Source organism: Cyprinodon variegatus, unplaced genomic scaffold, assembly GCF_000732505.1.
Source record: "Cyprinodon variegatus isolate N-32 unplaced genomic scaffold, C_variegatus-1.0 Scaffold94, whole genome shotgun sequence".
Lineage (NCBI taxonomy): Eukaryota > Metazoa > Chordata > Actinopteri > Cyprinodontiformes > Cyprinodontidae > Cyprinodon > Cyprinodon variegatus.
Genome location: NW_015150547.1, coordinates 38,634 through 55,049, shown reverse-complemented (window position 1 = coordinate 55,049; position 16,416 = coordinate 38,634). Strand labels below are relative to the sequence as shown.

The 16,416-nt window shown below is 40.3% G+C and overlaps 1 protein-coding gene across 5 annotated transcripts in view; it reads left to right on the top strand.

Moving 5' to 3' along the window:
- Positions 1 to 1,364: 1,364 nt before the first annotated feature.
- The window catches only part of cpeb4 (cytoplasmic polyadenylation element binding protein 4), a 51,727-nt gene continuing 36,675 nt past the window's right edge, over positions 1,365 to 16,416 (top strand). For 4 of the 5 annotated variants that reach the window (XM_015373918.1, XM_015373922.1, XM_015373921.1 and 1 more), the window contains exons 1-2: positions 1,365 to 1,769; positions 4,057 to 5,293. In XM_015373918.1, coding sequence (XP_015229404.1) covers positions 4,106 to 5,293 — 1,188 coding nt within the window. In that variant the 5' untranslated portion in view covers positions 1,365 to 1,769; positions 4,057 to 4,105. Of the gene's footprint in view, positions 1,802 to 4,056; positions 5,294 to 16,416 lie in introns of all 5 variants that reach the window. The other variant, XM_015373919.1, reaches the window with a different exon arrangement.

Sequence of the window (16,416 nt, the reverse complement as noted above, 5' to 3'; positions counted from 1 at the left end):
CCTTGGGCAAGACACTTCACCTGCATTGTCTACTGATGGTGGTCAGAGGGCCCGGTGGCACCAGTGTACGGCAGCCCCGCTTCTGTCAGTGAGCCCCAGGGCAGCTGTGGCTACAATGTACCGTAGCTTGCCACCATCAGTGTGTGAGTGTGTGTGTGAATGGGTGAATGAATGTAGTGTAAAGCGCTTTGGTCAAGTCTCCTGACTTGAATAAAGGTGCTATATACAGTAAGTACATGCCATTTACCATTTAGGGCCAAGGATGAGGGAGGGCTTGTTGGTCTCCATACGCTCTCGCTTGTGTCCAACCTTTCAGACATTTCAAAATCTTTTTCTGAATCCAACATTGTAGCATGGCATAGACAATTTGTGTTTGCAGTTTGAAGAACATCTGCTTGCTTCTGATGATTTCCTTTAGCTAACCAATGAGTGTTTGCGTTATATGACTCATCCAATTACATTAATTTTCACTAGATGTGGATGGCGCCAATGATCTGCATTGGATGGCACACATGACCTGAAATAAATATTTAAAAACATTAAACCGAAGTCAAGAGTAACGAGTAACGTTTGTTTTAAAAATGAGTAGAAGTCAGAAGTAGGAAGAAAAATAAGTAATGGAGTAAAGTATAGATACCTAAAAATTGCACTTAAGTACAGTTACGAAGTATTTGTACTTCGTTACTTGACACCTCTGATAGTAGCAGCTGAATACTAATGCTGCAATATGTTACTGCATGTGTCATCTTCCTTTTCAGACCCTTTTTTGTGTTATTACTAAATCTTTTATATCTTTTCTTGTCTTATCAAATGTTATCTTTTTTATATAACAAAATCAAGGTCCAACCTGATAAGAAAGGCTCAGTGTAGAATATACATGGTTATTTTAAGGGTGAACATAAAAAAATATATATATTTTGAAGAACAAAAGCATTTACTGCAATGATAGAGTGTCTAGCTGTTTAATTCCCATCCTTTATACTGTAACAAAAGAGCATTGGATCAAAAATCCTGGAGAAAAAAAAAGGATGCTCTTTTTTTTCCTGAGGATTTTCCATCCTTTCAAGAGAGAGAGGGGTGGGGGTGTGCTCATTTTTCTCACGACCTGCTACCGGCTGCATCGTGAAAGGACGAGCCCGTGTTGGGAGGAGTCTTTTTTTTTATCTCTCTGACCTCCGTGGGCAGTACTTATTGATAGCATGGGTGTGTTATTGGTACATGACATTTAAATGATGAGGAAACAGGGCGAGATCACCGGCTGGCCTGTCCAATCACGTATCGAGGTGTGCCTCCTTAGAGGCGGGGCCCTAAGTGGAGTGGGCGGGGCTTGAGGCGGAAGCGTGCCTCCGCTGATCTCTCGCTGTCATTCGGCCACGGTCGGTTCCAGGAGAGAGGGGCAGCCACGAAATACACGCAAGGATCGGCTGGCTCTATAGAAAAGACAGCAAGCAAAAAAATATATATAACCCAAAAAAACCAAACGGATAATGAAACCGAGCGAATAAGGTTTAGAAAGGGAACCCCGCTGAGCTGCCACGTTAACAAAGCTATTTAATGATTGAGTCCAGATCAGAGGCAGCAGATAGTGAGCTGTGTCATTGAGAGGCAGGACACGTCAGGAGAAGGGAGAGAGAGAGAAAAAAAGCTGACCGACTGCACTGTACGAGTCAGCTATTAAATCGCCTTTGAAAAGCTTTGCCTGCCGCACTCATCGCTTCAAGGACATCCTCTCGCTGTCAGGCCGAAGCAAAGAAGCTCGACAAAAAAAGGTACCGCCGAGGTCGAAAAGGGTGGTTGGAAGGTGAAAAAACTGATTCTTACTCGCGCGCACAGCCTGTCCAGCGAGCTAGCATCTGTGCTAACAGCCGTTAACAGCTAGCTTGCTAATGTTAGCTACGGGTAAAAAAAAAAAAAAAAAAGAACTTGGTCAGCTTTATTAATGTGTACTGCCTGAATGTCAACGTCTGTCGCTGGAATACAGGGATAATAAAATAAAAAATGAATATTGTTTAGTGAAATGTAACACACTGTTCTCAAAATGAAACTTATCTTCGATTTTATTTATTATCTGCTGCTGACAGCTGTCAGAGCAAGGTCGACTGCTTTATTCCCAAACGCTAATTTGGTTAAGTTGTCTTGTTTAAAATGTCCGATTTTATTTCGGTTTCTTATGGCTCGCTGTTGCAAGTTAAACGCCCGCCTGCCAGTTTGCCTTTCTGAAAACCTCCTTCTGCTGGAGGAAGCCTGTTTTTGACACAGGAGTGTTTCTGGTTTTACGCGAGGCTGACAGGAGCTCAGCTGGCCTCTTACAAACTGCCAACGTCACGCGGTTATAATTAGCTAAAGGTGGATTTTTTTTTTTCTCTTTTTTTCCTTCGGTTGGATTCGCACAACTCTATTTGGATTGGATAAGCACAGGCTTATGATCATGTTTTTTTTTTTTATTATTAGGTTAGACATTATTGAAAAACAAACTAGTTATTAACTAAGCTATGTCCAGTAAACAAACAGATATATTGATAGCTGCCATATGTTGACTTTAAAGTAGAATTGCACTGATCCAAATGTATTTCTGATTTTGTATGAAAAATTGACCTGCTGATACTGAGGGAGTAATCAATATAGTTATTTATACTATTGAGCCTGATAGAGGTGCAACACACAGTTGAGATCTTTGTTTCTATTTAACAAAAGACCAAAATATCATCCCTAAATCACCTGACCAACCTGCTGCCGCCTCCAACTTTAAATGGCCAGAACAGAATTTCAGATTTTTTATAATTTTTAGATGTTCTTCTTTTTTTTTTTTTTGAGAGGATGCAGCAGATTACTCCATTTTTGTTTCTGGCCGTTTCTCAATTCACAAGAAACGTTTACGGACTGGTGTTCTCGCTAATTTTATTCTTGAGAAGAACACAGGAAAGTCTGGACTCTGGGAGAACGGGAGCACGCAGCATAAATCTGGTTCAAGTGGAACAAAAACGTACTCGTGACGTCACCACATGCCCGGCTCGTCTAGAGCTGCACTTCACCTCCTGTTATTAATAGTCTCTAGATAATAATAAATTCTGACTTTTTTCATTTAGTTGGGGAATAATGATTAACACAGTCAGATACACAAATCAAATTCATATTTTGCCTAATAAAACGAAAAATCGAGAGAGGGCTGCTGGGGACGGGCTGAGGTTAGCTTGGAGGTCCGCTGGTTGCTGCGGTCCTCTCAACTTCGAAAATTAGTTTTTTAATGATGCATTAAATCATTAAATGGACCATATAAGGACACTTTAAAATATAACATTCTCGCCTCAAATGATCTTAAAACGTACTTTTGCCGCAGTGCATGCTGGGACAGCTGTCAGTCTCAAGGAGGGACAAGTCTGCTCTGATGCATGCTGGGTAAAGAGGGGGGGGCGAGAACAACATCGGGGGACTTTGTCTGTTTTCGGTTTGCTGTTCTTGTGAATTGGAACAGTACTAGGGCCGAGAACGCACAAGTACACATATTGAGAAACGGCCTCCATCTAGATTAGTTGATCCTGGTGGCTAAAGCTAATGGTTGGCTCTGTTCATTCAGCACCAAATTGGAATTCTACAGTCTTTGAATAGCTCCAATCTCGAATCTGTCATCTTGTTTATGGGGAAATGTTCATATTCCATCATTATGTTTCTGTTCAGATTGTTATTCCTTCAGAAGTGCATTATTATTTAAGCAGGAAACGTGGGGACAGAGTGCCATCGATGATTATCTGTTTGAAATGTACTAAGAAAAGGAATATTTAATATAAATCTACTGACAATACTCAATAAATATACCTATGGAAAAGGGATTTGGTTCCAGCCTAAACATTTGTTGCAGTTTCTACAAATGTACTTTAAAAATAAGCAGTGGCTCACTTAAAGTTTCATCTCCTGTAATTATGAACCCAACAGGGAAAAAGAAAATCCTTTTATGTAGCAATGTGGACCCACCTGGTGAACCCCAAATCCCTTGATCTTTTTGGAACTGAAAAGGGCTGAGTGCTAACCTGCATGCCTTTCTGTTTTCTCTTTTCACAGTCAGACCAAAGAGATCGCAGAATTGCATTTGTTCTGGGGGAGAGAACAAATGGGGGATTACGGGTTCGGAGTCCTAGTTCAAAACAACACTGGCAACAAGTCTGCGTTCCCGGTCCGAATCCACCCGCATCTACAGCCCCAGCATCACCATCAGAATGTGTCCCAGAGCCCCGCTGCTTTCATAAACAGCACCACAGCCACGGGGAATGGCACCACGGGAGGCTCACCCTGGCTCTTTGCTGCCTCCGCCACCCACAACAGCGTGCAAGACGAAATCCTCGGGGGCACAGAGAAGCCCAAAGCACAGCAGCAACAGGAAATGCAAGAAACCCAAGAAAAGCAGCAGCAGTTGTCTCCCGTGGGTCACCAGGAGACAGGGAGCGGTGGTGGGATAATTTCCGAACTGGAAAAGTCCCGATCAGAGGAAGCCAAGACAGAGAATGGCACGTCAGAGAGCAGCAACGGAAAGGAGAAGCAGCTTCGCCTTGAGTCACCTGTCTTGACTGGATTTGATTATCAGGAGACATCTGGTCTGGGTGGGACGGGCCCTGTACAGTCGAGCACAACCTCGTCATCACTTACCGGCTTTAACAATTGGTCAGCTGCCATCCCGCCCGCCCCATCAACAATTGTCAACGAGGACGTCAGCTTTTTTAACCCCGCCTCTGCCAACAACGGGCCTCTGCTGTTCCAGAACTTCTCGCACCACGTCAGTCCAGGGTTTGGGGGGAACTTCTCTCCCCAGATTGGACCGGCTACAGCCTTGTCCCAGCACCATCCGGCCCCGCCGCCTCACCCGCATTTCCAACACCCCCACAACCAACACCAGCAGCATCGACGCTCCCCGGCCTCCCCCCACCCTCCGCCACCCTTCCCGCATAGGAACCCGGCCTTCAACCAGTTGCCGCATTTGTCCAACAGCTTGAACAAGCCCCCATCTCCCTGGGGTCCGGCCAGCTACCAGAGCCCCTCTCCTTCCCCCGGCTCGTCTACCTCTTGGAGTCCTGGAGGAGGCTACGGAAGTGGAGGCGGCGGCTGGGGAGGATCTCAGGGCAGAGATTATCGCCGTGGGCTTAATGGAGGAATGACTCCTATCAATTCTATCTCACCACTGAAGAAGACCTTTCCTAACAACCATGTGGCCTCCCAGAAGTACCCCAGAAACAGCCCTGCCGGCTTCAACCCAAAGTCATGGATGGATGATGGAGTAGGTCGCGATAATATTTTCCCTTTTCAGGTCAGTATTCCTTTGATCCTTTCATCAAATTAGTAACTTATGCATTAAAGTAACTGTATAACTTAAGGAGGCATGTTGTAATTCGCTGTTAATGTGATTACATTTTGTGGTCGTACTGCTGTTTTAGGCGGGGGGTTGACATGGATTTGCACAATTTGCTTGTTACTGTGTAAAAGCTGTCACTGGACTCTGCACTTTCACAGTTGAATGTCCCTTGTGGTGACTCACATGGATCTATCACTGCAGTGGCGTGTGCCACGTTGGTGGAAGGAGGAAGAGGAGGCAATGCTGGGAGGGGGATGGGTGGAGGCTGGTGGGTGCATTTGATTTAGTCCAAAGATGGGGATAGGGGGAAAATGGAGAAGGTTGTTTACAATTAAGACAAAGAAAAACCTGACTGGAACCGCAATCATCGCCACCATGGACCTGCCTGGTTAGGTTCTTCTCTGATGTACAGAAGGTTTCTGTATGTTGCAATTGTTCATGCAGCATTCTTCCGCAGATGACCCACATCATTTTGAAACTGATTGTAGAAACAAAACAGAATGAGGAGACGTCAGAGGTAAAGTGCAGTTGGAAATCTGAAGAATAATTTTATTCCTCAGCTTCATGATTAACATAGTTGTCTCAGATTTTCTCAGCTGCACATCTTTTATGAGAATCCTTCTCATACCGTCGCATCCTGTACGCCTCCCTTGGAGCGAGAGGCTGTGCCTTTTGAGGAGATAAATTGAATTGATTTTATGTTTAAAACAAGAGCAGTTTAAAAAGAAATGGTTTGACCTTTATGATAGGTTGGATTTTTCTGCTGGAAGAACCACGGCTTCTATCCAGTCCTAAAGTAACGAGCCTAGTCAGCAATAATATTTATGTAGGCTATGGATTTTCATATACTTCCATGCCATTTATTTAAATCTGAAATTGTTATAAGAGAACATGTTGGCCATTTACAGACAGCAGTCAGTAAATCCCAGGCGCTACAAGATGGTGGGAGTAAAGTATATGAGAAATGAAATATCGAAACTATTCTCTCGGTGTATTTCAGTGTAGCAGGCAGCTACGTTCCACTCTATCCAAGCTCCAGTGAAACTCGGGCCTCTTTGTTTTGTTTTTTTTATAAGCATATCGGCCCGTTGACTGACATCTGGGCTCTGTCTGCCGCATTTAACCAAAAAAACGCTGGTTACAGGGAAACCTTGAATATTACACTGAAATTAGGCAGATTCACTGACTTTTATTGGGGGTAATTGCCGCTTAAACTGTGATTTTTTATTATTTTTTTTAAACACATTTAGCTTTATATTTGCACATACATGTAAGAAAAGCGCTGAGCGCGTTACCCTGCTGGCAGAGAGGAGATTAAAAAAAAAAAGGATTTGGGCTAAATTTTCAAAAGAAAGACAATATGGGTGTAGCTTAAAAAAAAAGAAAATTTCTACACTAATAAATCCTGGTGATGAACTCTGTCTCTTTTAAAATGGTTTCTTCTTTTTACTCGCTCTCTGGAAACCCGTCTGTTTCTTCACACTAACTTGCTTAGAAGTGCTACCAGAGTCAACATTTCCCTGAGGTGTCACTGGCAATATATTTGGAAATTCTCAAAGTGACTAGTATGCGCTGTAGTACCGGCATTCAGTCAGATAATCTGGATTCCAAATTTTCTTGCATACAAGCAAATCAACTGAGTAAAAGGTAATCCTTCTGATGACCTTCCCAACGATTTCTTTCCTCCATTTGCAGTCAGCGAGCCATGGGGCTTCATAGGTCAAATAGAAAGGACTTTGTGCTGACATGTCTCGACTTGTTCCTGTACAGTTACACTGCAAAACTAAATCCACCAGTCAGACAGCGATGGTATACAGTAAGTTACCTTTTTATAATGGGTTTTTTCAGACGGTTAATATCAAATAAGGCTAAGTTTGAATTTACTGTTAGATAGAATTTTCTTCTTGTGGTCATTAAAGCATTTTAGACTCCTAAAATCTAATAAAAAAAAGTTTAGTAAGATAAAAAAAACCTAACTATATAACATCTTTAACCTAAAGGTTGTTTGGTTGCACACAAGCAAAAGAAAGCAGTTGTTTTATTGAGTTATATAATGAGGAATTTGTCGGTACAATGAATAATAAAATAAATAAATATAAAAAACAAATGAATCTAGAAAAAACTGTTCGTTTAGCTGCAAGAAGTTAAAAAGAATCGGCACTAGTGATGCATCAGTCAGATATCCAGATGTAAAATCAGCTCTGATATTGACTAATAGCTATTTCGGATATCAGATGAATGAAACTGATCCAGCATTTTTATCCTATCATTTTCTGTTTTTTTTTTATTTCATTTTTTTCTTATTAATACCATACACAGACAGTTACAGTGTGATCTAGTCGCTTGAGTTGGAACAGCACATTCATTATCACGCAAAGCACCACAGCAGCTAGTGATGATTTTTATGTTTGATTTTGTACCTTTTTTTTTAACGATATCAGTATCGCATTGACTTGAATAAAAAGGATTGGTGTGTCTCTAATTGTCACTCCACTTTCCTAACTTCATAAAATACATATAGCACTTAGCTGACATATTCACAATTCTTTGATTTTTTTTTCACATTTGTTAATATTACGATTTCTTTTGTGGGGCTTTATGTGCTTGAAACAAATAAAGTAGCGAGGACATTTATACTCAGTCCTCTTTACATATGCTAACTTAATAAAATCCAGTGCAACCGTTTTATTTGGGAAGTAAACGTTAAAGAACCTACAGTACCTCTGCATTTGGTTTAAGGTTTACACACCATTTCAACCAGAGAAGAAGGTGAAAGCACGATCCAAGCTGAGGAAATGATTTTCTGTTCTTTAGCGACCTGAGAGAATGTTAAAGCTTCGTCTTTAACACACTCTTTAAAATACACCAAAACCTACAATAGAAATTTTTTTTTTCTGGATATTCTGGGTATTAAACTGGCCTAGTCAAAGTTAAGACTTATTCCAGTAAATAATCTAGTGTGACCTAAAATTGATGCCATCTGTCCTATTTGATTTGGTTCCACCATTTTTGTAAAACAAAGAAAAATAAAGGCAGATAATTGGTGGCTTGATGCATCTGCAAAATACCGACTCAGATGTGTTTAATAGACGACGAGGAGGCCTCAGAAATATGAAACCTTTTTCAATAATGTGCCACTTTGTGTTGTTTAACACATGAAATCCCAACAAGGCAGTGTGTTACTGTACTTCTCTGTAGCTGATTCAGAGCAACCAAAGTAGCATTGTCCTCCTGGCCTCTCGAGTCTGTAAGGGCAGATTGGGTATGGGCTTTGAATGGCTTTTCTGTGTGACGGGAATAGTTATGTAAATATAACCTATTTGGCCAAAACAATTGGACTTTATTTTTGCAATTAAAATGAACAGCATCAAGTAGCATTATTAACAGAATGTTTAAGACTTAAAAAAAAGGAGCTTAAATTAACAAGGTGAATGGGGAGATTTTTGCTGTCCGTTTTGGTCAGATGGTGTAGCAGGTGGTCTGTTCTCTAGATTAAATTCAGGGATTTGTTCAAAGAGTTGGGAGTAAAGTTTCCAAGAAATTGGAGGTCTTGAATCTCTCCTGGATCCATCTTATTTTCTGAATTTTCCTTTTTTTTGTAACCACAGTCATCTGTAGTATTACCTGTTAAAGAAATCTTTTCCATCTTTTTGGGGGAGTTGACGAAGTTCACCTCATCCATTTTCTACTTTCCTCTCCGTCTGTTTTTTTTTTCTTCACATGGCTTTCTGCTTCCATTCTCGTGTTTTGTTGTATACTCCACCTTTTTCATTTTTTTTTACCAGGCCTTGGTACACTCACGCTTAACTGACCTTCATCTGATAACTTGTACTTTAGGGAAGCAGTAATTAAAACTGAATCTGATGGCGGTGCTGCTCGGATAACTCCGACAGTTTCCCAGGCAACGATACATAGGTCACATTTAGCTCCTCATAGACTCCCAAACGCAAATCGTTGTTGATTTCCAAAACCACAAATTAATATTTGATGTAATTTTTGCCATTCCAACTTTCTTTTGTTCCCTGCTGGGAGTTCTTCTTGACTTATTTATTTGCCAGGTTTGAACAGATCTGATGAAAAAAATAAAAAGGAGTGCTCAAACACATCCTAGCTCTAAATGAAAGAAATTTTCTCATTGAATACTTTCTTCTGTACAAAGTCAAATGTGTTGGTAAAAAAATCACACAAAAATAATGGACAACAAATTTATTAATCAATGGAAGAATGGATTTGGAGTTGCACACAAAAAGTAACACCTTGGTGTATCAAATCTTTAGGCTTTGGGTGGAGTAGGGGGTTCCAGGCGTATCCTCCCCTGGACATTTTTGAAATTTAGTCTCTCTGAAACGCCATTTCCTGCATTTTGAGGTGGAATGCAGCTAACTATTTGTCTTTTTTACATCACTACTTTTGTCTCAATTAGAGATGAACATTTCGTAAGGAAGACATGAGATCAGTTTCAGGTACAATATTATGTCTAATAGGTTAATTCAAATAATCAGAAAGTGTAATGCTACATCACATCAAGATTTGAGCAGCAAAATGGCAGACGATTTTTTTGTAGCAGACATGTAGCTGCTACACACCTCACAAGTGGCCAAAGGATTTCATCTGGGTACCTATTGGCAGTCATGCTACTTCTGGTGAGCACAGGTCGGACTGTGTGCCCCTCCAAAGAAATTCAACCTCACGCCATTACTGACCCACTGCCAAACCGGTCATGCTGAAGGATGTTGCAGGCAGCAGGTCCCTCTCCACGGTCTCTTCATACTTTATCGTGTCTGTCACATGTGGTCACCACTTTCATCTGTGAAGAGCACAAGACGCCAGTGGCGAATTTGCCAATCCTGTTGTTCTCTGGCAAATGCCAAGCGTCTGCACCGTGTTGGGCTGTGTGGACGTTGGGCCCTCATACCATCCTCATGGAGTCAGTTTCTTACCGTTTGTGCAGATGCCTGCACATTTGTGGCCTGCTGGAGGTCATTTTACAGGGCTCCTCCTGTTCCTCCTTACACAAAGGTGGAGATAGCGGTCCTGGTGCTGGGCTGTTGCTCTTCTCATGAGTAATGTTTGTGTCGTGCAATTAAATAATAAAGCTGGTATTGGGGAATTTATTTTACTTTCTTACTGCTCTTAATGTTGTCCTCATAAGCATTTTGCGGAGGAATGTTTGATGTTGAAATGTCTGAAAGTATTTTATGTGGGGAGGGCAAATATATCCTATTGCAATGTTAAAGCTGTGACTGTAGTAACTATTTTGATCTGTTAACTCTTTCTGAATGTCTCTCTACTGGCTCTAATCTTTATTTTAAGCCTTGGCAGTTTTAAATATTGCTCATTCTATTCCTTAGTTTGTTTGATTTACGTTTTCATTCATTTTGACAAATGAGATTACATCATTACTCTGTTATTATGCAGAACTGTCAATTGTTTTGTTAAAGAATAACCAATCTTCTACAGATTGGTATAGGTCCATTCTCCTTTGACTGGTTCTGATTGATAATCTGCAATCAGACCCAATATAAAACTAAACACCCTCAGTATTATTTGCCTATGAAGACATCATCCAAAAGCATGCAGTTCATTTACTAATTTGAGTAGTTGTTTTTTAGGTTTAATAAAATAAAAAATATGATAAAAGGTTAGCATGAGGGAATATAATGTTGGATATAAAACATTGTAGTAGTTGTCTGTGTTTTCTGGTTCTCAGATTACAGAATGGGTGAAAACTGAAATTAATCATCAAACCATAAATAAAATTTACAAATACATGAGAATTTGATCGTGAATCATTCCCAAGAGGCACCAAAGCACTAAGTACTGTTTAAACAAGTAATATCCCCTAAACTCTGTTTTATTTAAACCTGAGAAACAGTCCTACAAGTGGAATTGACTCAGTGTTGGATTAAAACTCAGCTCACAGCTGACTCATCTGTCTTAATAACAGACATTAATAGTTATTTAAAACCCATCATCACCAACTACTCTAAAGTGAAAACTACATACTGATGGAAGGTGTTGAAGTTTGGTGACCTAAAGAGAGCCTAAAAACACCTATTTCAGTCCATTGTATTATATTAAGTGTTCATAATTCACAATTTACATTTAAATTGTGGTACTTAAAAGGTAATTTAACTAGATGGGGAAAAAAGAGGCTTTTTAAGGTCATCCTTCCTATACATGTTTACAAAGGTTTTCCCTTTAATATGAGCTTCCAGGTCTTAGTAAATTAAATAAAATGGCAATTTGTGAACTGAACTGTACCCATAAGGAACTGATGTCACACTTTCCCACTGTGAGCCTCTCCAACTGCTTCGCATGCTTCCCATTTTAGCACCGACTCGGCAGATGAGGGATCATTGGCTTTAGCTTTACACTTGTCATTGTTTGGCCTTTCTAGGCTCACTTTGAAAAAAACATTCCTACTGTGTATCTTGACTTTTCTTTTGTATGTATGGATTATAGTGGGACTCTTTTGGATTGCTTCTTCAGAATGTTTTTACCTTAGAAAAATTATGCTTAGTGGGTAGCTGCCAAAGCAAGAATCAAACCTCTTTGCATGCTAAAGCCTTGGGGCCCGTGTCCAGGAGAGCTGCTCCGTTCAGCCAGTGTGTTGCTTTTGATCTAAAGATTTTACTTTCATATTGTTTGTTTTACTTTGGTTTAACTTCTCTTTTATAACTCTTCTCCCCCGTGATCCCTCACCTGCTAGACTTGCTGTTGTGTCAGGTGCACACACTGGGCTGATTTGGACTGTAATTTGGCTTGCGACCAGGTCAAGATCTGCAGGGCTTTGAAGGAAAGCGAGGCAGGCCAGGATATTGTCTCAGTAAGCCACCTGGGTTACTGTTGGTTACTGTTCCCCTCTCACTGTTTGTATAGCTCAGAAACCCTCCAGCTTCATGCAGTGTATTTAAAGGACATTATTAAACGACCCCCTCGGTCCAGTGCGTACGATTTGTGGATAAATTATGCCTTGCAGAAATGGACTTTGCTTGTTGCTGTGGTGTTTAAAACTTTCCCAATGAACACATTAATCTTTGCAGAAATTTGCATGACTTTAAGTGGTGTTTATAAAGGTGGGGGATTGTACTTGAGGGAGTTTGTCATGCTGGGCGGCACGCCGGATACACAGTGGCATCTCAACAGTTGTCTGGTCAAATTCAGAACCAAAAAGCATCAGTAATGAAATAGTTTTTTATGGATCTGACAGAAATAGCACATGTCATTTGTAAAAGCAACCATTCAGATCAAAAATAAGTCCATCAAGTCAACCACCACTAATGACTTGGCAAACATTTGTTTTTCTTTAACTACTGACACTGAATACAAGAATCCAAGACAACACATTGAAGGCTGTCCTGCTTGTTTTTAAATGTGCAATATGCATTTTAGGATGATGGTGTGCTTATGGCAATATAAATGTAGATTTACTTCATTTCTTTTGTATAAGGTTTAAAGTTTATGATGTATGCTAAGATGGAGATAAGTGTTCTAAGTAATGGGCGGACTGCAGAATAAAGAGTGCATCAAGTAAACGTGCCAATCTGGATTTTAAGCTCAGTGGGAATGAAATTGCGGTCCAAAGGAGAGGGGCAGTTTGTGCCGATCCATAATCCGATCGGCGTCCATCCAATAACACTTGTTCCGATCATGTCATTCAGATCAGAGGACAAAGAAAACTGACCTGACTGTGTGTGTGCATGTGTGGAGCAAGGTGCAGAATTGGATGGGGGTTAATTTCCTGCTGCTCTTCTAATTCTGTAAAGCTGGAATAGAAACAGCGTGAGCTGCTGAGGCTGTAGATTAATCATGGAAAACAATAATGCCTCAACCGTTCTCAGAACCTGAGGAGAGTCCATTCTAGGCTCTCAGATTGGTCAGAACAGGCACACTTCCATGTTCCATTTTTTTCACACAAGCAGAAGTACAACATTTATTCTGGGGTTATTTTAGGGAAATATGGCGGCTAGAGATTTGATTGTGGTGCAAGAAAACACGTCATGATCCTATTTTATAATTTTTTTTAGGCCATATACGCAGTTTATTCTGATTATTATTTCTATAACATGAAGATCCAATTTTGCACATGTCTACTAACTTCTAAGCTATTTTATCATATTGAAAGCTGTTAGACAGTGGGCATTTTTCACAAGCTGCTTGCTTTTGCACAACTCTCATGATGGGTCAAAATGATTGGAAAATGACTTCCCTTTCCATACATGTGGGGGTTTTTGCAACCGTGTGACTGACACTCTGACTTGTTTAGGTCTGTTGCATATTAAAATCCTGAGGCCTGGTGCAGTTGGTACTTCTTGATTAAGAATATCCTGCCATGATTTAAGTAAGAGAGCCTTTCGGAGTCACTGAGGATGGTAGAATATTTCTAAAAAATCAGACGTTTACCCAAAAGAGCTAGGACTTTTGGAATATATTCCTTTAATTGCTACTTGTTTGATGGTAAACACAGCATTAAAAATCCGTCACTCTGATTTTTCAAAGGTTTGTGTTAACAGGAAATTGTTGTTTTTCAAAAAGTTTTATACCAATCCTAGCCAAATTTGGAACAGTTATTTATCTTTTGATTATAGTAAAGATTGCCAAGTTTGGCGTGAATCTATGCATATTTGAGCATCTTATGGGGTATTCAACTGCCTCAGTATAAGGTATTTCAGTATAAAGATTTTTCTTTCTTTGAATTATTTAGTAAATCATCTCAAAAAATTCTAGGATATGCAGGATGTATTCCTTGACATGTGTGATTTTTTTTTTCGGGATTTTACTGCAAACTATGGATTTTTAATGATTTTTTTTATAATTTTGAGTAGGGTGTAATACTGCTAACCGTGGATTTTGGGGGTGCTGTTTCTCCCTATTTTGAACATATACTTTTGACCCACCAACTGGGATGGCCACAGCGTCTATCTGACAGATGAGATTCATCCCAGATATTATCTTTATCTCTAGTTTAACCCTTCCTGACCAAAGCTGTGGTTGTCTCCTGCTGGTCCAGAGGTGAAGCGTGGAGCTTTTTCCGCTGGCTGGGAGCAGCAAGGAGGCGGCGGTCGCTTGGCTTCCGCGCTTGCGATAGGCCGAGCGGAGCTAAGCTGCGAGGGCCGTCAATACCGCTCGCGTTTTTAACATATAATAATATAACATGAAAATTAAATTTTGCACATGTCTACTAACTTCTTAGCTATTTTATCATATTGAAAGCTGTTAGACAGTGGGCATTTTTCACAAGCTGCTTGCTTTTTCACAACTCTCATGATGGGTCAGAATTATTGGAAAATGACTTCCCTTTCCATACATGTGGGGGTTTTTGCAACCGTGTGACTGACACTCCGACTTGTTTAGGTCTGTTGCATATTAGAATCATGAGGCCTGGTGCAGTTGGTACTTCTTGATTATGAATATCCTGCCATGATTTAAGTAACAGAGCGTTTCTGAGTCACTGAGGATGGTAGAACCAGCTTTATCTACATAAGTTTCATCTTGCTGTTACGCCAATTTTGACTCCAAATCCACTGTTTGTATCAAACTGGGATCTAAGTGTGCAGCTACACTCCTGTTTTTATCACAAACTGTACCCTTCATCTTTTAAGTATTTCACTTCTCTATGGTTGCTTTCCAGAGGGAATTGACTCTAAGGAAAAGAAAGTACAGAAACCACAGAACGCCTATCAGCAATTGACAGAGAACCTTTGCAACATTTTGTAAATTATCTTCTTCCAATTCAAGACTCTGCACCCCTCATTGTTTTAATGCATCATATAATAGCAGCAGATTGAAAGAGAGCCCCATAGAGGTTTTTGAATGTTAAAATAATTTTGGAATACTCTAGAATCTTTTGAGCAGTACAATATCAAGCTTGCAAGCAACTGGGTACCGTGTTTCTAACTAATGAGTGGTCTGAGCTGCAGACTTCTGCTCTAACTGCAGCCTTCTAACACCCGGGGCAGACGCTTGGAGACGGGAAGAAAAAAACGCTCATCCCGCACATGCGTATCTTCGCTGGACTCCTAATTAGTTCCTAGCCTGTGGTTTTCGACTAAAGGAAGAGGACAAAGCAGAGATGATGTGGCTTTTTGGGGGTTTCGCCTCGCTCCTAGCAGGAATCGGTTGATCTAATACTGAAGCTAAGCAAGTAGTCCTGTAACTTATCCTCTCAGTTAAAACTGCCCTAAATTCACTCATGCGTGCGCCATTGAGATGTTAAACCAGCACTAAATAATTGGCTGTTTTTGATAGTCAGGGCTATTTTGTGTCATTGTGGATTTTTTAAATGTTGGATAAGTAGAAAGAGCATCAAAAGTACAATCTGTTTCCTTTTCCTGCTCTCCTCTCTGTTCTGTTTACAATGGTTTGCTTGTCTTCCCTTTTGTTTGGGGTTCCTTCTCCATGTTGTTGCCTTTTAAATGCAATCAGAAGCTCAACTGTCTAACTTAAGCCCTAAAGTGACCGAAACTACCTTTTGACTTTAAAACCCAGAAGCAAGTTACAGTGCACCTATAACTCTTCACCCCATTTGGAATCACAGCTCTTACTTGGCTTTGCATGATTAATGCTTGAGGTACCCTCCTTGTAGCATTCAATCATTCTGTACTACCCCACACAATGTAAACCTGATTAATTATTTTGTCTAGATTTCTGATGTTACAAGCATTCTCATCAGGTTTTTAATTCCAACCCCTTGTTCTATCTTTAATTAAACAGAGGCAGCTTTAACATATTTAATTTAGGGAGCGTTTTGATAGATTTTAACAGGTGGTGGACCTGTCAGCTGCTGCTGATGTATAACAATATGTAATAATGGTGAAATGGGGTCCTGCAGTGCTGAGGTTTACTCTACTCAGGCAACCGAATGGTCTGTTACAATTCTGTAGCAGAAATTCAGAGGTTGCATGATTTTTGTAATCGTATAAGACTATTTGATGCCACATTATGTGAAGTGGAATTAATAATCTGTGGTATAATGTTGACTTTGATGTAAGCACAATGCAGTTTACTGCAGAATCACCTACAATATACTACAATAAGCAAATCTCAGTCTGTCCTGCTAGAAACAAATAAAATGA